This window comes from Trachurus trachurus, assembly GCF_905171665.1.
Source record: "Trachurus trachurus genome assembly, chromosome: 22".
Lineage (NCBI taxonomy): Eukaryota > Metazoa > Chordata > Actinopteri > Carangiformes > Carangidae > Trachurus > Trachurus trachurus.
The window spans coordinates 17,436,526-17,458,463 of NC_139907.1; the positions used below are offsets into that span (position 1 = coordinate 17,436,526).

The 21,938-nt window shown below is 41.5% G+C and overlaps 3 protein-coding genes across 3 annotated transcripts; 1 reads left to right on the forward strand and 2 right to left on the reverse strand.

Annotated features, from left to right (window-relative positions):
• Positions 1 to 3,188: 3,188 nt before the first annotated feature.
• Positions 3,189 to 4,341, reverse strand: ngb (neuroglobin; the record flags this gene model as incomplete). Its single annotated transcript, XM_083999015.1, has 4 exons — positions 3,189 to 3,341; positions 3,441 to 3,560; positions 3,677 to 3,785; positions 4,244 to 4,341. The coding sequence occupies 4 exons, from the start codon at positions 4,339 to 4,341 to the stop codon at positions 3,189 to 3,191; spliced, it is 480 nt and encodes a 159-aa protein (XP_083855141.1).
• Positions 4,342 to 6,949: 2,608 nt separating this feature from the next.
• Positions 6,950 to 10,878, reverse strand: fam161b (FAM161 centrosomal protein B; the record flags this gene model as incomplete). Its single annotated transcript, XM_083997591.1, has 8 exons — positions 6,950 to 7,031; positions 7,281 to 7,456; positions 7,543 to 7,642; positions 7,762 to 7,929; positions 8,027 to 8,145; positions 9,333 to 9,628; positions 10,069 to 10,589; positions 10,670 to 10,878. The coding sequence occupies 8 exons, from the start codon at positions 10,876 to 10,878 to the stop codon at positions 6,950 to 6,952; spliced, it is 1,671 nt and encodes a 556-aa protein (XP_083853717.1).
• Positions 10,879 to 11,831: 953 nt separating this feature from the next.
• Positions 11,832 to 20,787, forward strand: coq6 (coenzyme Q6 monooxygenase). Its single transcript, XM_083997731.1, has 12 exons — positions 11,832 to 12,222; positions 12,584 to 12,718; positions 14,174 to 14,232; positions 16,101 to 16,227; positions 17,476 to 17,606; positions 17,702 to 17,809; positions 18,087 to 18,149; positions 18,253 to 18,360; positions 19,028 to 19,230; positions 19,428 to 19,543; positions 19,902 to 20,068; positions 20,661 to 20,787. The coding sequence occupies exons 1-12, from the start codon at positions 12,021 to 12,023 to the stop codon at positions 20,688 to 20,690; spliced, it is 1,449 nt and encodes a 482-aa protein (XP_083853857.1). The 5' UTR covers positions 11,832 to 12,020; the 3' UTR covers positions 20,691 to 20,787.
• The last annotated feature ends 1,151 nt before the right edge of the window (positions 20,788 to 21,938 follow it).

The following is a 21,938-nucleotide window of genomic DNA, read 5'->3' on the forward strand; positions in this document are numbered from 1 at the left end:
CAACGTTGAATACCCCCTTCATTCCAAAACACATTGCAGACTTTCTAAAAATAATGTGTGTTGTCTTTTCTCACAGACTCCGCTCCAGACGACAGCCTTCACGAGCACATCCTCGTACACAACAAGGTAAGACTGCGGAACCACAGGGACTGATTAATTAATTACCACAAGAGAAATAAACACAATGTATTTTAGCTCACAGCTTACTGGATTTTTTTTTTTTCTGCTCCAGTCTAACCATTGGTGACCTGAGAGAAGGTCAAGCCAGAGCCTCCATGAAGCCCAGTGACCAGACAGGTCTGGCTCAGTGTTCCTGAGGCTGGAGCGAGACACGGAGCATGGATCCAACATAAATACAGCAGACTCTTAGCGGGACAGAGAGGGTGAGGATACTGTTGGCAGTGCAGGGAGACAGATTAAGGCCATGTCAGCAACTGCTCCAACAGCAGAACAGACAGCCAGCTCATGGATGTGACTTTTACAATGATACAAGCAAATTGTAGAAGGGAGAAATGAGCCCTGTGTATTAAGATAACTCATCACAACTACCCTCCCTTCTCCATTTCCCTCATTACTATGGCTTCACCTACACACATACATGCAAACTGGTGTTCACGCAGCAACACATGCAAATATGTGTAAGGTTTTTACTTGTGTTTAGAGGAAAGTTAAAAAAAAAAAAACAGCAATCTGCATTTTAAAAGCAGAATTGGTGAAATTTCCTGACAATTTTGTGAAATTCTGTAAACAACCGTGATGTGACATTGTGCAGTTGCATGAGTAAGTGGGCTGATGTGCCTGAAGTCGCCCTCGTCTCTGTAGCCAAGGGCGATGAGCCATTCGAAGCTTGGATCTTATGTAACACTAGGAGATGGGCTGTCAGTGGGAAGGAAATCAGGCATCGTGTGATTGATTTCAAACGCTGACTGTTGTGTTGTAACCATCATCACGTCTGTGACAAACAATCTGAGAGCAAGAGGAAAACACACTGACCTCATTTAGCAGTAAAATATCCACAGAAGATCACTTTATTTAGTCTCCAGTAAGCACACAACATGTTTTCCTTTAAAGTGTAGGATGGATTCCAGTTTACAAAGAGTGCGTGCTTGTTTTAAATAATTATGTGCATTTTTATTTCTTTTTTTTTCATTTATTTATTTATTTATTTATTTTGGTTGAAGGATAACTAGGTGAAGTTATCGCTGTTCAGTAGCAGCTGATAATAATGAATGAGGTAGACAGAAACACACCCAATATGTACAGAGCTGGATGTTAATGGGATAACATGCCAGTTGTCAGTCATGCCTGCTAAAGAGACCTAATGTCAGGTAGAGTGAAAAGTAGAGACATGGAGAAGAACAACCTGCATAGGGCTGTGTACTGATACTAAGAAAAGAATCACTATAAATAATACACCACCTACACAGACAGTTAACAAACATTACACCTGTGGGCTGGACAGTACAGACTGAACCTTGGAGGGATATAATAGTTCAATAGAAAACTTTTATAATTATCTGTGAGGATTGCACATTTAAAAGTTGATAATAATTCTATTATACTGAATAGATTAAACCTGTTTAACAATAGCAAATTTTAGTTATCTTGTATTGGGATCATTAATAGGAAATGAACACAAGGTTATATACCTCTGGATAATATACTGTACATCAAAACAAATCAATGCTTTTTAAATAAACATTTACATAACATTTCAGAATATAAAAATAAACTTTATAAATGTAAACTCAGACTAAAGCGATAATAACCACATATCAGCAGCTTGGATTTACAGTTGTATGGTGTTATTATCTAATACTTGGCGCACTGTTGCTAAGTTACTTGGCATCATGATCATGAATGTAAATAACAGCTGAGGATGATACATACAGTGTCATGGCAGAAGAAACATATCACACATACCGGATGGTGTAACCACACAGTATCTCTGCATTATTGGTTTTCAGTTGATAAATTGTAGAGATAATCGTCATCATTAAGTCAGTCATGATCCTAAACAAATCCAGGTAGTTGTCTGTGCTAGATTAACACAGGCCGCTCTGCTTTTCTTCACCTCTAAAGCCGAGGTAATACTACATTAGTAGCCACAACAACACGGTAAATAATCATCACTGACAGAAGCGACTAGAGCACAACAAAACAACGATGATGTTAAAATTCCTCCAAAGTGCCTTTTTACTTTTAAGCTCATAAGGTCACATAACAGTCTAGTAGTGAGAGTTTAACAGTCAGCTGGAGCCTATTGAAATACTCACAACCTCTACAGGGGAGAGCATCACACACCATGTGGAGAAAGGTGCACTCGGACGCCTTTTTAACAGTCATAGATCACTGGAGAAAGCTATCGGAGAGTGTAACAGTTCTTGTCATTAGCTATTGGAGATCATTTTTAAAAATTTGCTTTGCTTGTCATCAGTAGGTTAAATGTTTGATGACAAAGTCACACACAGAAAGAGGTGTGGTGATGTGCAATATTAATATTATTAATAATAATAATAATAAAAAACAACAACACAGTAATGATTGCGATTAAGGTGATAGGATTTTCTTTCTTTAAGGTCACATTGCTTTGTCCCAAAGGTCTGAATGTGTATTGAAAAATATCACTGTGTTCCAGTATGATAGAGAGCTGCCGTGCTGGCCACAGTAACCATCACAGTTTAGTAGTGTGTGATGCTTAAATATAATATCTATTGTTTCACAATTGTGCAACTCTTTTAATATACATCACAAAGACCACTACAGTCACTGGTATCGTTTGAGTATATATATATATGTATATATATATAAATATATACACATATAGATATACATATATATATATATTAAAGCCATTATGTACAAAGAGACAAAACTGTTTTCCTTTTTCTCAGTGTGAAGAGCTCAGATTACAGATCCAAACTCAGATAAACCAAACCAGAGTGGCTCATATCCTCACAGCCTCATCTGGTAGCTAAAATATCCACAGCAAAGAAAACAAACTCTGTGATTGGTCGATCCAATTGTAAAGTGGAACCACACCATACAATCGCTACGCTATGCGACCCCACTCACAGAGCAAATGTACAGCAGCCAAAGCCACAACGCTGCAAGTTACACAACCTTATTCCATGGCAACCATGTTGAGTGATTTGACAGCAACTGCTCAGCAGCTCCCGCTGCGCACCTCAGTCGGCCTTGTCCTCGCCGTTCTTGGCCCACCCTCGGCTCATGGCTGCGACCACGATGCTGTACATGTTGAGCCAGGCCTGACGCAGCGGCGCCGTGTAGGCTTGGCCCAGACTGCACTGCAGCATGTAGAGAAGAGACTCTCCCACCACCTGCAGAAACAAACAAACAGAATAAAATATTCTTTACTCGGCTCATCCACTTGTGAAATTGCTTTTTTTTAGGGTTGTGGTGTAAGATGTTGGTCCTACAGCAAATGACTGTGTGTTGACCCCCACTGCCTGATGCTTCCTCCCAAGGTTGAGGAGAAAGTCCTCCAAGGTGTGAAGGTCGTCCAGGTGGCTGACTGCTGCATCGATCACAAGCATCACCTGAAAACACACAAAACACACACACACACACAGATACACAAGCAAAGTATGCATAAGAAAAAAAACCTTCAAATGTGTGTATACTTGCGGCGGTCACTGTGGTGGACGATGCTCACCTTGGTGACATGTTCCAGGAACTCGGGGCTGGAGAGGCAGTCTTGTGTGGAGCCACAGTTTGTACTGTAGTGGAAAAGGCTGAGCAGCGCAGGGTCCAGCTCAAACAGTCTACCACAGACAAATACCACACTGTTCTATAGGTGTATACAAACGGCACTGGGTTGCCAAACACTGCACACGGACACAGAATCAATCTGTTAATCATACATCTACAAATCTCTCCTGCTAGAGTCTGATTTATCGGCAGCTGTCTCAAAGTAAATTGTGGATTATTGCAGTCTGTCGCCAAGCAACAAGTCAAGCCTCCGGTGCCTGCACGGTGAAAGTGTGCAAACGAAGGATCCTATCCTGATTCTCTCTGCACACCTGTGTTACATATTCTGACACCACAATTATAAAGCAACTACACAAAAAACATTACCACTATTGCATGTGTATTAAGTGTCATAATGCATGTAGATTAGGGGATAACTGCACAGAATAACAACCTCAACCTGAAATCTTCTCTAACATGTCACTTTGCTGTCTTATTCTGTTTGCATCGTGCTGAATGTGTGGGACGTTACCTGGAAAACATGACGACACCATGAGGAACTTTGTTCTTGCCCAGACTCTCCCAGCTGCCTCTTATCAGCTCCTTGTCCTTCCCTGACAGCTTCTCCATCCTCCCTCAGGCTGGTAACGCGAGACAAGTTCTTCTACAGGGGAAACACACAACTCCTCTACAGGACAAGAAGCCTCAGTTTGAGGAAAGCCATAACACTGGAGTGAATCCGCAAGCGAAACTTTCGGCCAACCCACCTGGAAAACAAAGTGAAGCATCAAGTGAGTGCAACAACAGGATGTTTCAGAGGGGACAACGGCTGCAGGAGATACGACTCCTAGGCTTAAGACGCACACACATACTGTACCTTCTTGAGGTCAGTCTTCTCTCTGAACTTCTTCTGGTGATGCCAAGCTGAGGGGTCTTTCTGTCTGTGTGTATGTGTGTGTGTGAGTGAGTGTGTTTGAGTGTGTGCAGGCAGTAGCCTTGCCTGACACTCTGGTGCACTTGCTCTCTCTTTTCCCCCGGCCCACGGTGCAGTCAGGGAGACAAGTTCTGCCACGCTCTTATCTGTCAAACTGGCTGCTATCTCTCTCCCCTTCCCGTTTGCCTCTTGATATGCTCTCTCTCCAGCACTGGGGATATTATTCATGCCACTGAAGGAGAAAAAGAGGGATCTCTCTCTTCTGCTCCAGAGAGGCTACAGCGAGCCACAGCTCCTCCTGCAGGTGAACCGAGGACTCAAACACACAGAGACTCAACAACGTGCACACAACTCTCCACTCACAACATAAACTGCACTTATGTAAATACTTGGCCTTTGCACTTTCACGCGAGTTCGAATAAACAAGGAATTAAAATGAACAACCTAACAATATAAGCAACCTAAGCATTTCATATAGTGAAATTGCTGATGTTTTAACACAGGTAAAGTCCATCTGAGGCCTATATCATCTCTTCTAGGGTGTGTCCTCCACTGCCTACATTTGCAAACCGTGCATTTACAGAATTAAATGTGTGGGAATTTTAATATTGTACAGCGGCTGGAATAATAAGAGACCTGAACACACCACCTTGGTGAAATTATATTGTTCATCCAGTAAGTAGAGCCACTCCTCAAACAGCATGATCATAACATTTGGTGGCCAAGAGCATGGCCTCTCATTAATCTAAATGAGATGTGTTTGTTCCCTTTCTCAGCCTCCACACACATCCGCACCGCTCCACAGTTTGTTTAAAGAAATGCCACAGGCGTCTGCTTCCTCGCGCATTTCACAAACGCAGGCTCCCGCTCGGATATTATCTAACAGGTTGGGCGAGATTGGTTTTGTTTTCAGCCGTGCACCGGGGAATCAGAGGTGCACAGTGTTCTCCTGAGGGACTATAAAGCAGAGAGGGGAGTGATACACGGTTCCCATGACAACCTGACAGGATGGAGCCCTTGAAGCTTTGTCATGTGATGTTTGAGATCTCAAGGAAGGGACAATTTATTACATCTATAAGAACTACGTGACAACATTTCAATCAATTTTTCCTATCTTGGTTATTATGCAAAATGAATCATACTTATTTAATGAAAACCCTGACAGTTAAATTGAAGACGGTTACAATCAGCGTTTCTCTGCATGTAAATCAGTCTGGAGGCAAAAAATGAATCATAATTATTCATAATATCAAGGGCATTTATCTGGGTGGTACATTTTTCAAACATAAGATTGCAGTTGAGCTATTTTAAGAAAAATTGCCGTGTGATTTCTACTATTTAACCCTGACCTCATGACTTCAGCAGCTTCAACATGTGACCCACTAGCCTACAAAAGTAACCATATGGTATGTACTGGTGGCCATGATGACTTTTTGATTATGATTATTTACTTATTCAGACATTCCCATGTGGTTTGTAAGTTAAAATGATCTTTCAACTGCCTGAGGACGAGCAAACAGCTAAAGCGGAAAAACACGAGCATTTGATGTGGGTCTGTGGGCCCAGAGTTGACCTCCGAACCGGTCTGTGTGGATGCAGATGCACAGTGAGGGCTGTTTATTTAGGTGGCAGAGTGGCGGTAGGAATGACTGGAAGATTTAACCCAGCCATGTCAGACGCCTGGTGTCCTCACAGGCTCTGCCCAATTAAAACGTTTATTTGATTTTTAAGTAAACTAAATAAAATACATCTAAGAACAGTAGCAGATACAATATCTCACTGCATAAGTATAATTCATTTTATATGGCTATCAAAACTTCAAGCTGGGTAAAATAAATCAAATCAATGTCAGACTTTCAGCTGGTGTCCTAATTTTGTTTTTGAATTGTTTATTCTGGTTACCAAGTGCTCATCATCCTTGAAATTACAGTCTTCATATATTCCTTAGCACAATTGTTGTCATAAAACCAAAAGTAGCCTTTTTATTCCCAGTTTAATCTGCTTGAAATGTTACGCAGATCTGTATATATGGGAGAGTGTGTTAAACTCAAAGCATATAAAAATATTAATTACACATAAACATATACAGTATACTATAAAGTTTTATTTTCTTCCAGTTGTAATCCCCAACTTTTGAGACTGTAAAGTCCAGATGTTTTGTAATTTCATAATTTATGGTTGCACATCTTAAACTATCAAATGTTTGGTGCGGATAGTTAGCCGTGACATGAATCATTTTTGAGGACAGTGTTGTTTTCTGGTGGAGAGGCCACAAAAAACTCTGTGCCGCCTGACCCTTTTTGATCATGGCATTTCTTCCCCTTTGGACTTCACGCTCTCCTCTTCCACATCTTCAATTTTCTCCCCGTCGTCTACATTTTCTTCCCTAAATCAGACATGTTGGGTTAGAAAACGGCTATATTGTAATTACATCCAACTTTTGCTTGGCTGCAGTTATTTGTCTTTTCTTCGCAGAAAGACAGCAGGGCGAACTCAGAAAATTATGTAATGTAATATGACCAAACCACATGAAGTCCTTGGCTCTGCAGCAGCAGTGCTATTCATGATTTTACCGGACACAGTGGGATTACATAGTGGATGAACAAAACTTGCTAAAAATTCTCACTCTGCATACCTGCTATGAATGTTATTTTCATTGCTGTGGTTATTCACGTCTGCATCGTCCTCAGATCTAGACGAGACTGATGTTCCTTCAGTTGTTGCTCCGTTTTCTTCAATAAATTGCTCCTTAAACCCAGCTTTCCTCAGCTTTTCTCTGTATGTCTGCTCTGCTTGAGCCTTCGCATTTCTCTGCCAGTAAAAACACTAAGTTACTCCCACTGGAGTTGCATGTCGCTTTACAATATGATGCAATGTTCAAGCCTTGTGTCGCTTACCTGTTTCACCTGTTCAAACAAGTAAGGTCTTTCACTGACTCGTGCTTTCATGTTCCGTAACTCCTTCATGTATTCTCTTGTCCTTTGTCGGTCAGCCACCCTTCATGAAAGAGAAGATTATATTTTGAGCTGCTGTGGCAAGCGTGTGTGGTTGTTGTGATGTGAGTCAAAAAGGCTGAAAAACACTGCAATGAATTGTGTCTTTTGACCAGGACTCACATATGGAGCTTTAGTTTTTCATTATTCACTTCTTTCAAGCTGCTGTGTGGGTCCAGTAGCTTTGCATGGAGGGCAACTGTCTTTTTCATGGCCTGGGACCTCATTTGGTACTTCCTCAACCAGTCTGCACTCTCTTGGTTCTTACTATCCCTCATCTCCATTGACTTCCTGTAAAAGTAAAAATATACATCAGTAGATCCAAATATTGGTGCGCAGACATTTTGAATAGAAAACTTTAACAGTCATAGCAAATAATCCAGCTCACCTGATGGCCGTGCAGCGCTTCCTCACAGAATCTGTAATGTACAAGGGGAGAGTGTCTGTGGACAGAGACGTTAAGGCCCCAAGTGACTTGCTTCTACTGAGGGGATTTATTTTTGGTTCCTGTTAAGAAGAGAGAGAGAAAAAAATTTCCTTGATGAAATCAAAAGAAAATGTATTGGTTGACCTCATTTTGCATGAATTAAACTAAGTTAGAAAAGAAAATGTATTGGTTGACCTCATTTTGCATGAATTAAACTAAGTTAGAAAGAAAATGTATTGGTTGACCTCATTTTGCATGAATTAAACTAAGTTAGAAATGTATTCACTCAAAAGACAAAACATAGGGGTTTGTGGTGAAAAACTTTCACTGATTATAAAGTTCATCTTAGCACTTGGGAAACTTCAAGTTTCAATCATAGCTATTCTGACTGAATTAGTTATAATTGATCTTACTCTGTAATGACAAATTCCACTGAACATACACGGGATTGTTGTAGTGCTATTTGAAGAAGACAAGCAAACAATATACAGTATGTTTCTAAAGTATAACAAGTACTGTGGAAATGGAGTTTGGGTTAAAATTCATAAATCACAAAGTAGAAAAAAGTTGAAAGACAGTGAGAAGCGAACACTGTCGCTGTTGGTGGCCTAGTGTACAAATCTTAAATAACTTCCACATCTGAGGGAAGTGGTTGGAACCACCTCAAAAATAACACACAGGACATGGAAAAACCTAAACCATACTATAAATCCTTATCATCAAACAAATTGCTCCCAGGCATAAAAAATAAAAATAAATACAACCTGGTCAAATCCCTTTGTCACATTTTATGATATACACACCTCTGGGTGTTGAGGGAACACACAAGGGACCAGATTATACAGTCACCAAAAAACTGCAGAGTAATCATCTGTCCCTGGGCCAGTTTCTGTACATTTAGTGCAACAAATGACGCAGACCTTTTTAAACAGGAGAGTTTAACGGTTTCATGTCCTCCTTAAAAAAAGAGATGGGTATCATTGACTTGATAAGTGGTGGATCAATGTGTCCTAAACTGCCCATCAAACAGAGAACTTCTGAAGTTGTGATGGAGAACTGCATCGTGAAACCATCTGGACCTGGATGTCTTCTTCTTATGAAACTCCTCAAGAAACACTGTCTCCTAACCACAGACACTGTCCTTCACGTTTACTGATGTGACACTCTGAGAAGTAATTATATCAAAATGCATTGTAAAGACTAAGCCAACTAAAAAAAACAATTCAACAGAGTAAACAAAACAGCTGGGGTGAAGAAAGTGTTTTACCTGTGTGCTTTCTGAGCTAATCCTGCTTTGCCTCGCTGGGAGAGCTGATGTCCTGAGGTGAAAGGGTTCACACTTTGTCACTTCTTTAGTCTGTGTTTTTCTCAGAGCCTCTGTCTGCAAGGCCTTGTGTAGCCTGCTGAAGTCAGGGGCCCGATGGATGATTTTGGGCTGGAAGCTCGGCTTCTCATCCAGGAATCCAAGCCTTTCTTTCCTGGTGCGCTCAGCAGTGCGAAGTTTCGGGCTGCAGGACGCAGTGAAATTCTCCTGTCGCGGTGGACTGCATACCTCCTCCTGGCCTGTGTGCAGAATTAGAGTAAGATAAGGCAGAAGCTGTAGTCATGCCACTATGTCAACTGTATTGGAAGCTTTTTATATATGTATTCAATATAAAATGTTATCAGTTAGATGTGTTAACAGTTTGGTTCGAGATAATTTGTTACAGGCAATTATGGTAATTCAGGAAATGTTCAAAGTCTAAAAAACAAACAGATTTTATATAGGGCTGTAAATAACAATCATTTTCATTATGAATTCACCTAGAATAGTTTATAGTTTTTAAACTATAAAAAATGGAACAATCTGATAAGAAAACATCACTCTTTGATTGAATGCAATTCCCACTCAGAAAATGTATGGAAACACTGGCTGGTAACATCCTAAACTGGCAGTCTATGGTACCATACACTCCACTAGCCAGCATCATCCCATTTGGAGGAAAACAAATCAATCAACCCACCTTTTAAATCAGAATATAGTGCGCCCTTTTCTACTTTATGTTTTCTTACAGTAGGAATCTTGTTTTTCTGAACCTGTAAGACTTGGTTTAATGTAGTTATCAGCATCTCCCTTTTCTCCTTTTCTCTCTCCTGGAAGCTGAAGGGCTTCTGTATGGAGAGTAAGAAGTTCTTCCTCTGCTCGTGACACTGCTTTCTCTCCTTCTCCCTCAGCTCCATCACCTCCTGATAGAGGGGCTGGCTGACATGGCTGGGCACTGGGACAGCACAAAACTTCTTCTGACATTCAGCCTCGGCCTCCTCCTCTTTGCTCATCTGTGTTGTTTTAAGCGATGCCACCTTTTCACAGAGATGTGTTTTATCAGGAGTCAGTGAGGAAGTTCCGACAAAGCAATGTCTCCCGTTTGTTGAAGATACCAATGCTGCAGAAGATGTGTTGGGCATCTCTGACTGTCTGGGATGATGGGACATCTCTTTGTCTGAGGTTAGGCCAGATGTGGAGATGGACATCATTCCTACATGTCTGAAAAAATAGTAAAATGTTCTTTAAGATAGGTGTGTCATAGCTAAAACAAAACATAAAAGAGAGTTGAGAATACCCACTTGGCCTGACGGTTGACTTCTTTTTTATCACTAGACTTTTGTGTTGACAGGAGAGTGTTCTGATGAATCCTCCTCTCCAACTCCTCTGTCTGTCTCTTCTCTGCCTCCTGCAGCTGCTGTCTGAGGGTCTCACTCAGGCTCTTCAGCTGCTGCTTCAGCATCAACTCTGATCTGAGTCTATCTTCCAGCAAGGCATCTACCTTTGACATGTTTGTCTGACAAAGAAACAAACAAGGATTAACAAAAGGCATAAATGCTTTGCTCACTGCTCTAAAGTATTATGTCTATATAATAGAAAATGTGATGGAAAGCAGCTATGTGTTTGTTCAGGTACAGTGCCTGAGTACAGTGCAGAGGGGGGTTGCATTTTACTTTACAGTATTCCCATTTTATGGTACTCTATGTTTCTATTCCACAACAAAAACACTGACGCATTAGTATCAGCAGTGTAAAAATGTCACAAATCAAAAGGTCATTTAAGTGCAGAACCTCTAGTCTTACTTAGAGTCATCAGAGTCAGACACATCTGTACCAGCTGTAATATGCGATTTTGATCCAACAATGTAGGCTACGTGTTTATCAATAACGATAATCCTCATTAGTGTTTTAAGGACATGTTAGGTTTCCCCATTGATTTAAAAAACTTCAAACTTAACCTCCTCTCAGTCTGTGTAAACGGGTTACCATGGTGACCAGACCTCTGCGCCTACAACAGTGTGTGATGAAGATTTAGTGACATGTATTTAAGGCTAACTAAGCTACAATTTCAATACAAATCTACTCCTATAATTATATAAAAACACACTCTCCGTTCTGGGCCACTTCAAATCATGCTATAGTCACGAAATTCAACTTAAAAGTAGTAATGATCCTCCAACCTGAAAAAAAAAAAAAAAAAAAAACGAGTTTCAGGAAGTAGTATCTCTCTGTCGAAGCGGTCTCCAAACTCGTCGCTGAGAAGACACAGGGCAGCTTTCACCGCAAGCTGAAGTTGTCTGTTGTTGATATGAAGTAGACAGAGGGTTAATGTAACACTTGAAATGCAGCAAGTCTTCTCCACTTGCCCTCAGTCGTCCGTTTTGGTAGCATTAGCACTGTCGGTGGACAGAAGCGGCAGCGCCGGCTGCGTAAGACGTATTCTGTGATTGGACAGGAAACCGGAAGTACTTCCTCTGGAGCGCCGCTTGTCAACACAACATGGCAGGATTACACGGCTGCTGTTATTAGGACACATTCAAGGGGAATCAACTGTCTGGCTGTCATATGAAAGTATCCAGACGTCGGAGTTGGACTGCTTTCACCTTTTTGATTCGCGGCTTGTCTCTTATGAAGACAGGGTGACGACTGAATAATGCACAAGCTCTCAAAGGCGGCGCTGGCCTGCAACGGACTTGGCCGGTGTTTTATAACAGACAAGCATGTATCTGCTGTAAATATCATCAGACGAGGATTAGTGTGTGCAGAGCATGGGGACGACCCTGGCAAGAAAGACGTTTATGATGTTATTATATCCGGGGGAGGGATGGTTGGATCTGCAATGGCATGTTCCCTGGGTGAGTGATGCCCTCATTGTGCTCAGTCACCATATTTAATGTGATGTAGCTATTAATAACCTGTCCTCATGAAAACAAAAGGCTGTATTACAAAGCAGTGTTACAAGGCAGTGTAAAGTATTGCTCTTTCCATTCATTCAAACCTGATTTATCTATGTAGAGTTACATAAACCTTGTCACTGTTATTCAGAAAGCGATTAAAAATTAATTCCAAAGTGTTATGTAACAGGAGAGATGGTGCAGAATGCCTGAATATAAACACATGCGTCTATTCTGATAAATCAGTCTGCTCTGGTATCACTACCAATACTCATTCTAATATATGTGCTGTGATTTCTTTCATTCATTCAACTACGGACAGGCATGGACCCCAACCTGGAGGGTAAGAAGATTCTGCTGCTTGAAGCAGGCAACAAGAAAGTGATGGACAAGGTCCCAGACACCTACAGCACCAGAGTCAGCTCCATCAGTCCAGGCTCTGCCACACTCCTAAGCGGTACAGTATCCCCCTTTCACAACGTAACATCAATAAACAGCAGATTTTGTTGTGTTTGCACTGACAGGAAATAAAACAAAAAGTTATTTATGTGGTGATTAGCTCCCTTCCTGGGAGAAGCCTGTAGTGCCAGACTAGTGAATGACTCCCACAAGGTAAGCTAGGGATCAGACACTGTCCAGTCACCCAGGCTTAGCAAGGATCATATCTGACCTCAGTTTTTCCTCTTCACCTCTTCACCCGGTCATCTGACACTTCTCCTGACATAGTTCAGGTGGTTAGGTGGTGGTAGTTTAGTTTTTCCACAGCCCAATTTTATATTTAAAGGTATTTCTCTCAGGATTATACAATTAGGAAACCAGAGAGAGAGAGTCAAGGATGCCAGGTAGAGTAAGTTTAGCTCAGCTGGAGAGACTTGTCTGTGAAACATATTCTTTGTCCTAAATTACTGTCTCAGGTCTAGAATCCATGAGAAATAGCTGAATATGAATATCAATTCAGACCTCTGTGTTTTGTTATTGCATGTAATTATGCAGACAACAATCATTAGGTGCAATTACTTTGATTCTTAAACACTTAAGTCCATCCACATTTATCCTGACTCATGTCCTAAAATAACATCAAGCACAGCATGTGGTTGTTCTGAACAGTTCAGCGATGAAAGCCTGGACAGTGACAATTACAGTATCTCTGCAGTCTGCCCAGTTCACTATGATAATATTTTCAGATAATTATAATCTTGAAAGTGAGACACAAAGACTGTAACGTTTTGCTTAAACATCTCAAATAAATTCTGCTCCCTTGAAATATTTTGAACTGTCTTAACAGTATTATCCACTTAATCAGATCAGAAACATTGTAGTGGTGCAGAAGGAGTTTATCATCATATTGTATAGATAATTCAGATCTCCAACTACATACTGTAGTGTGGGCTTAAGTTCTAGCATTTAGCATTTCGGTGTAATCTCCTCACATAATAGTCAATAGTCAGGTTAACCACAACTTTTCCCCCCTCATTGAAATGTTTTATTAATGGGTGGGTTTTGACTCATGCTCCTGAATAGTGAAAATCACAGTGACATCACTAGAGTCACACCTGACTGCTGGTCACAGTGGAGACAAAATTACCCTGTTCCAACTCAGCCTTTATCTAATGCACTTTCCATTTGCACATTCATTTATATTCTTTTCTTTAAAAAAAAAAAATGATTTACAGAATTTATGTTTTAGTTTTATTTGTATAGCACCATCTCATAAAATGCATTATCTCATGGCACTGGTACAGGATAAGGTCAAGACCTTTCTCTGTTACCTTTACTATACCTTTATAACTGTAGCTTTCTTTATACGACATACTTTGACTTTGAGTACAGTAAGGATTATGTGTAATACACTGGTGTGCACAGTTGCATTGAATTATTAATTGTAATTGTTTCGATGTGTTTGCACATACAGGTATTGGAGCGTGGGACCACATCACAGAGATGAGGTGTAAGCCCTATAAAAGAATGCAGGTATGTTCATCTCCAGTGCTCTTATTATGTTTTATTGCTTTTTTTTATTTGCACAGTACAGTACAGTACAGTAAACTAACTACTACTGTGCAGCCAAGTCAAAAGTTCAGAAAAGTGTTATTTCAAGACATAAGAAAATAAAATCTGCAGCCTTCTGCAGCTCTGAACAGCATCCAGAATCCCTCTGTTACCCAACGTGATTTTTTCTGCATGTCCTCCAGACTTTCTAATTTACTGGCATACAGTATGTATTTCTGTCATCCATCAATCATAGCACCATACAATTTGTGGAGAGAAAAATCTGTGACACTCAGCTTCTACTCAGTCATTCAACGTAATGAACAAGCAACACAATACCGTATCATATAATCATGTATATGGTATGTAATTGTTCACATTATAATGGCAAACAGTGGTTTCATGCAACTTGCATTTTGTTCATTCCTTTGTAAAATGTATGCCTTTTCAGTAGCTATGCCGACTCTCTGGCACTGAAAGCCTAAAAACATAAGGTATAGTTAAAAAAAAAAAGAAAAGTCCATCCCCAGGCTTGTTCAGAGAACTTCATTGCTCTCTGAACATCCAAGACTTATTTATTAAAGCCATTTTTCTCTATGAAGAATAAATCATTTTTGACATTTTCAAATTGGTACTCATGCCCCACATCTTCTAATTATGAAGATTCATGTGAACAACGGGAAGAAGATGAAAGATTAGGAGAGTGGTTGTTTGCTGCAACGTGAACCGGCTTTACGGCTGCGGGTGCAGGCTCAGTCCCGCTTGTAAGATGTGGTCTGTGCGTACCAAACACGCGACCGCAGGGTTTCTCTCTGGGCCCAAGATGTCATCATTCAGAGCTTTGCAGTGATTATGGTAGTGTACCTCTCCCATTATACCTTCACTATGCTACCGCTGTTTTGGCTTGTTTGCCCGTTGCATCTCAGTCATATACATCGTAGCCATAGCACTGGAAAGTATGTACTGCAGGTCAGCTCTAAATAACATTCTTTCCACGCAGTAAAATACTCTTCCACGTTAAATGTGCAGTAGGCATTGAGGGTTTAGATTCGAAACAGAAGGCAAACCGAACGTTTGCCATGAAGGCCTCATTTTGTGCAAATTTTTCTCTATAAAGTTGCAAGGAAGTATATTTTTTTTAGTTCTTGCACAGAAAGTAGCAACTCATTCTTCCCCTTAGCTGCATCATTCACCCTGCATTAAACAAAACCAAAACAATTTTTGGGCTGGTCTCAGTAAATCTTTCTCCCCAACCACTTATCACAAGTTGCAAACCCACTGCCATTAGTGGTTTTCTGTAGGGTATATCCCCCTACTTTATGGCAAGTTGGAAAAAAGTAGAGCAGCAGCATATTACTGCACAATGATGGGTTCTGTCACCATAGCTACAACTCAGGAGAGGATTAACCTTGTACAAACACTTTCACCCCCTTCATGTTAAACTCAAACAGTGCTTTCCAAGGCTGGAATTACAGTAGCCAAAAACTATATCTCAGTCTTCCGCTTTTGGTCGCGGATAAATATTGACTTACTCTGTAATGTTCACAAACATGTCATTTGTTATTTGTGTTTCCAAGAAATTTCTTGTGTAAATCCACATCACAAAATGTCATTTGGTTCTTCCACCTCAGAGAGCTCCATTAAGATGAAATCAGCAGAGGGGTGCTGGTGACCCTCATCACTCTGGGTTTGATGAATGAAGGCTGTGCCAACCTCCGACAGCAAACTAACAACTTTGATGTGTTTAGCTCAATGAAGCGACGCTTTGCTGCCCGGCTATATATACGGAAAGAGGATGCATTAAAGGATAGACTTGGAAGACCACAGGCGTAATGGGGTCTCTCATTTAGGTTTGGGATGCCTGCTCAGACGCCCTGATCACGTTCGATAAGGACAACCTGCAGGACGAGATGGCGTACATCGTGGAGAATGACATCGTTGTGGCTGCGCTCACTAAACAGCTGGACTGTCTGTCTGGTAAGCGCAGCATTTATGATTAAAACATGAACCCCCACACAGCAGCAGCAGCAGCAGCAGCAGCAGCAGCTCTGTGAGACCTCTTGATTCCTGTTCCATCTGCTTAATGGATGCTGAGTCTGGCAGTTAATGTCACCACATTTATTCCATCCTATTCCCCAGGTCTTGTTTATTTGTACTCTCTCTCTCCCGGTGACTGTTTTTAAAGACAAGTTAAGCTCTTGGAGCCGTTTGTGTTTTTCCTGCCGTTTTTTAATAAAAAAACCCTCACATTTTGGGAACTGCTGATCCCCGGCATCTTCTGAGGACACGTGAAGTGGTCCAGTGACCTATTTAAAGTTGCCATGTGCTCCCGAGCTTTCGCCACCTCCTGAGACACCAAAGCTCTGACAGTGTCGAGCTCCGAGTCGCCGTTAGACATTAGAGTGACTTTTTTGTGTGAGATTCTCAAATAAAACAGAACTCTTGACAGTTAAAGTGGCATATTTATAAACAGTTTTTAACATTTTGCGCAAAACAACGGATGTGTGGTTACAGCACGTTTCTTGCCTCATGTGCCTCCCATTCGTCCACTTCTCTCTCTCTCTCTCTCTCTCTCCCTCTCTTTCCTCTCGTGGTGTTGTTATGCTCAAGATGCACTACATGGAGTAGTATGCTCCTCCAGCAGCTGTTTTCAATGTAACCCTGCTCTCCAATCACTGAAAACCCATATTTGACATCAGCGTTCAGGAACCAGTAGCCGTTCTGCGGATGGGTCCGGCTCCAACTCGGCGAGAGCCAGCGTGCAGCTCGGGATCCTTTCATGTTTGGGGATGACCAGCTGCTGATATTTTTGGGAAGATGGGCAGATTTAGTGCAAAATCCTACGAGCTGGCAGCGTGTGCAAAAGTGTGGCGTGGTGTGCTTGTAGATAAACACTATTAGTCAGTGCAATGTGGCAGGCCAAGACCATTAAGAAGATTGTCAGATGTGAACTTCGGCAGCTACCATGTGCCAGGGAGGAAAACCAGTAGTGTTTTATGAGGTGGTTTATAGATCTTCCACTGTTTTAGCTGCAGGCAAACCATCCTCTCAGGGAAAAAGTGGCAAAGCACTGATTTAGATTGACGATACATACACAGAACCAAGATTCATCTAATGTTGTGAGAGAGTCACAGCAGTTGCCCTTTTTATTTGAAGGATCACTGCTTTATTTTTCTCTCCCACTGCCTCTGTATTGAACCGGTTCTATGTCTTTGTGCTTGTCAGATAATGTGCAAGTGAAGTACAGGTCCAAGGTGGTGAAGTATAGGTGGCCCAATCCCCACCACGTCGCAGAATCCATCCCGTGGGTCCAGGTCAGGTTGGCGAACGGAGAGACTCTTCAGACCAAGCTGCTGGTCAGTTTGACTCCGTCTGTGCTCGACCCTACTCTCCTTCTCCTTTTGTGTGTGTTTTTTAAAAATTCTTTTCCTTTTTCTCGTCTGTTTTCCAGATTGGTGCTGATGGACCAAACTCAATGGTGAGGAGGGAACTAGGGATTCCCACAGTCAAGTGGAATTATGACCAGTCTGCTGTTGTCGCTGTGCTTCACCTCTCAGAAGTGAGTATCACATTTAACACAGGCATACAGTCTAATGCTTAATACTCAATTTTATAATGTATAATTAGTGCAAAGAAATATTGAAGCAAGCATTATTGTATGCTACTGACTTCATTTACTCATTGTTTTTTATTATTATAGTTATTTTACTGTCTCCCAGCAGTACCCTTTATTATAAATAGTTTTTATGTGCAGTACATGCAATCAAAATATAGCCATACAACGGCAAACACTTTAAGTATAATATTTAATTTGATTTAATTTATGTCTTGGACAGCCCACGGAGAACAATGTCGCATGGCAGAGGTTCCTCCCAACAGGACCCATTGCTATGCTACCGGTAATATATCTACAATCATTTACTGCAGTGGTGGTAGTTGCAACCTATCTGTTGCACTTGATGAAGTTTCAGTGTCCAACTGTCCACCCTCTGTGCTCCGCAGCTGTCGGACACAGAGAGCTCTCTGGTCTGGTCCACCAGCCACCGGCTCGCCGAGGAGCTGCTGGAGCTGGACGAGGAGAGCTTCGTCGACGCCATCAACTCTGCCTTCGTAAGTCCGACTCTGGTGATAAACAGATGCCGTCGTGTCTCCCCTCAGATTCCACATCTGTCACCAGGCAACGTCTTTGTGCAACATCGTCTGTATTTGTGAGCCGTGTGGCGTTTTGTGGCGGGGGTTCTCCATAGACTCACGCACGTGTCGAGCTCTTTCCAGTGACTCACACAAACAATACTGTCATTGTTTTGGCCACACTTTATACAATACTAATATTTCACTCTGAGAATGATATACCTATCCATTTTTTTTTTATGTTTGGAGAAACTCCTTTTTCCCAAGCGGGCTATTTTTACTGGGCCTGCTGATGGACGGGGTCAGCACGGTTGAGTCACGTTTGGTTTCAGGCCTGGTTTGCTAATTAAACCTGTGGTCTCCCAGTGTCGACCATTACTGCATGGAATGTTTTTCAAACAGAGCTAATTCAACTGCATAGCCTGGCCGGCATCTTCTTTTAATTAGCCCAGCTCCCGAAGCCCTGCCAAACCAGTTAGTTAGGGAGGGGAAAAAAAGCACTTTCTCTGGCCTGGAGTTCGGCTTTGCTCCTATGTCAGCTAATTTCTTTGTCCACTCGAAAGGCATAATGTCTGTTTTCTCTCTCTTCTGACCATTTCTCATTCTCTGTGACTGTCTCCGTGCCCGTCTGTGCGTGTACTGACAGTGGAATAATGAGAACCAGTCAGAGCTGATGGAGACGGCTGGCTCTCTGTTCCGTGGCGCCCTGTCCACCATCATGCCGTCCGCAGGTTCACCTCGACAGCTCCCCCCGAGCGTGGCTGGGATCGGCCCAAAGACCAGGGTCATGTTCCCACTGGGCATGGGCCACGCATCAGAGTACATACGGCACCGGGTGGCTCTGATCGGGTAAGATAGTTCACACAAAGTTATGCTCTGCATGTGAGATGTACACTTTTGTGCTATTAATTGTTCATTATTTACATTTAGTTGATCCCTTCCTTCAGTGGTAAAGGAATGACTTCTTGTTTTTACAGTGTGCATAAAAAATAGCCCACCGTACACTGTGTGTGTTTGGATAGTGGAGGATATGTTTGTCTTTACAGGGATGCAGCCCATCGTGTCCATCCTCTGGCGGGTCAGGGAGCCAACCTAGGCTTTGGGGATGTGGCTTGCCTCACACAGCTCCTTAGCCAGGCGGCCTTTAACGGGAAGGACCTGGGTCAGTGGGAACTCTAAACAGACGCAAGCTCTGCAACTATAGCGTAGTGGTTTTCCCCCTAAGCTCTTTTCCATAACCCCTGCTGAAATGCATGCTGTTGATCTGAATTATAAAAAGCATCAGCTTTTCCGGCAACATTTATTTGATGTTTTCCTGCCTGTTCTGCCAGGAACTGTATGTAAGTTGCTTTTCATAAAAATGGAAATCCTGTTATGAGATATTGTATTTATTTTTCCGTCCGTTGAATGTTCTGAAGTGAAAATAGCGCCGTGACTCAATGTAGAAAACATATGACAGACATACACAGATTTAAACTGTGTCCTCAGTTTTAACCCTGAGTTTTTGTTTCTCGGTGCAGGAGCAATGCAACACCTTTTAGAGTATGAAACCGAGCGCCAGCGGCACAACCTTCCCATGATGGCTGCCATCGACCTCATGAAACGCCTCTACTCCACTAACGCCGTTCCTGTGGTTCTCCTACGCACCTTGGGTCTGCAGGCCACCAACATGCTCCCAGCACTGAAAGTAAGTTCTCCGTCTGCTAGCAGCTACGACCAGACACGAGCTCCTGTACGTCCCAGCGAACCTGGACATCGCTCAGATAATATCCACCACCTGTCAAACTAAACCCCGCCTCCTCTCTGTACTCACCCTCCACCCTCCTTTCTGATTACACGGAGCTTTACTTTAGCGGTGTCTATAATTTCCAGGGTTCTGAACCTACTACTATGGCATCTAAGTTTAGCCCCAAATTTAGTGTTACCAAAAGTGTGTGGGTGGGGTGCAGGGCTGGCCCTGGGGCAGCGGACAGCGGTGTTGGCTTGTGTTTTCACACCCCTTTTATTACCGACCACTCATGTGAAAGGGCTTTATTCCCTACTAAGTGATTCAGACCAACACAACTGTAACTTGTTGTAAAGGCATTTCACTATGGAGTCGCAAAGTTGAACGTGGCGTTCTTTTCCATTCGTTTACTATCTATTAAATGATGTGATTTCACTGGTTTTACAGGTCTTATATAGAGGTCTGCAGTACCACTCATTTGTAACAGGCCTTTGGTAAGCATGAGTCAAAGGTTACAATGTGTTTTGATACATCTCTCTTTTTGTCTCTGCAGGATCAGATCATAGCATTTGCAAGCAAGTGATGGATTCATCATGGAGTGGTCATTGATGGATCTCCAGTGATTGTGAGAAAATGTGACTGTAAAAAAACCTAATATAATAAAGATTTATTTTACTCTATGGCGATTTTTTTGTGTGCTTTGGTGTATAAATTCACTTCAACTAACAGCACACTATTTTGTAGCTGCCCAGAGCATATTGTAACATATCACCCATGATTGGTGAAGCAATTCAGTCTTAGATGGAGGAAGCTAGAGGCTCTACAATCATGAATAACAACATGAACTAAGTGTTTCAAGATAATGAAAGAGAAAGTGTTGATCATAAAAAGTGGATCGATACACAATTCACATTTTGATGTTTTATTAAAACATACATGTATAGTACACACTTATTCAACTGGATTTGATAAAAACAATGTACATATTGTCAGTCATCAGGTTATCCATACTGATGAACATAGAGGCATTTCAACTGTGCAGCATAAAGTTTCCGCAATGTAGAAGTCGTTCCTGTCAAAGTAATTCACTAATATAAGTTTACATTATGTATATACAGCAGTAGTTATTGAACATGTTGAATACTGAAAAGACAGCAAAGGCATGGCTTAGGGAGCAGTTACACAGAAAGTCCAAGAGTTAATATGAGGATAATTAAAATACTCTACATTAGATAAAACTTTCAGTAATTAAATATTTGTACAGTTCACAAGAAAAATTACAAATAATTCAAAGAATTCAATATTTCTAATGTTTTTTGAGCAACCAGCATCAAGTGAAGGAGTAATGAGTGTCTTTTTTTCTTTTCTTTTCTTTCTTTTTTTTAAAACATAATTTCTGTTTACATTTTTGTTGCATTTAACGGCTGTAAATTATGTTGTTGAATGCAAAATCTTCCCTTGATGAGAGGGTTTTCTTTTGCTGGTTTAATATACAGTTCAGACCTGAGGCCCCTGCAATTTAGCTCTGCTTGATAAGGTCTTTTCCACTCTAGACAAAACAAACAATAATGGCCAAACTTGAAAAATACAGGCATTAACCTCAGACTTGTAAAAGCTGTACAACACAGTCTGTGAGAGGCATCTCCCCACAGCGCTCTCTCTCTCTCTGCCCCCCTGAGTCACGATGAATCCAACATTAGTGATGAATATGTACAACAACTCTCTAGTTGACATCAAAGCATCTGATCACGTCTTAGCTACAATATCTGCAAATAAAGTGTTATGTGCAAAGTTGAAGAAAAGAAGCTGTGTGGGTTTCATCTGCTCGAGA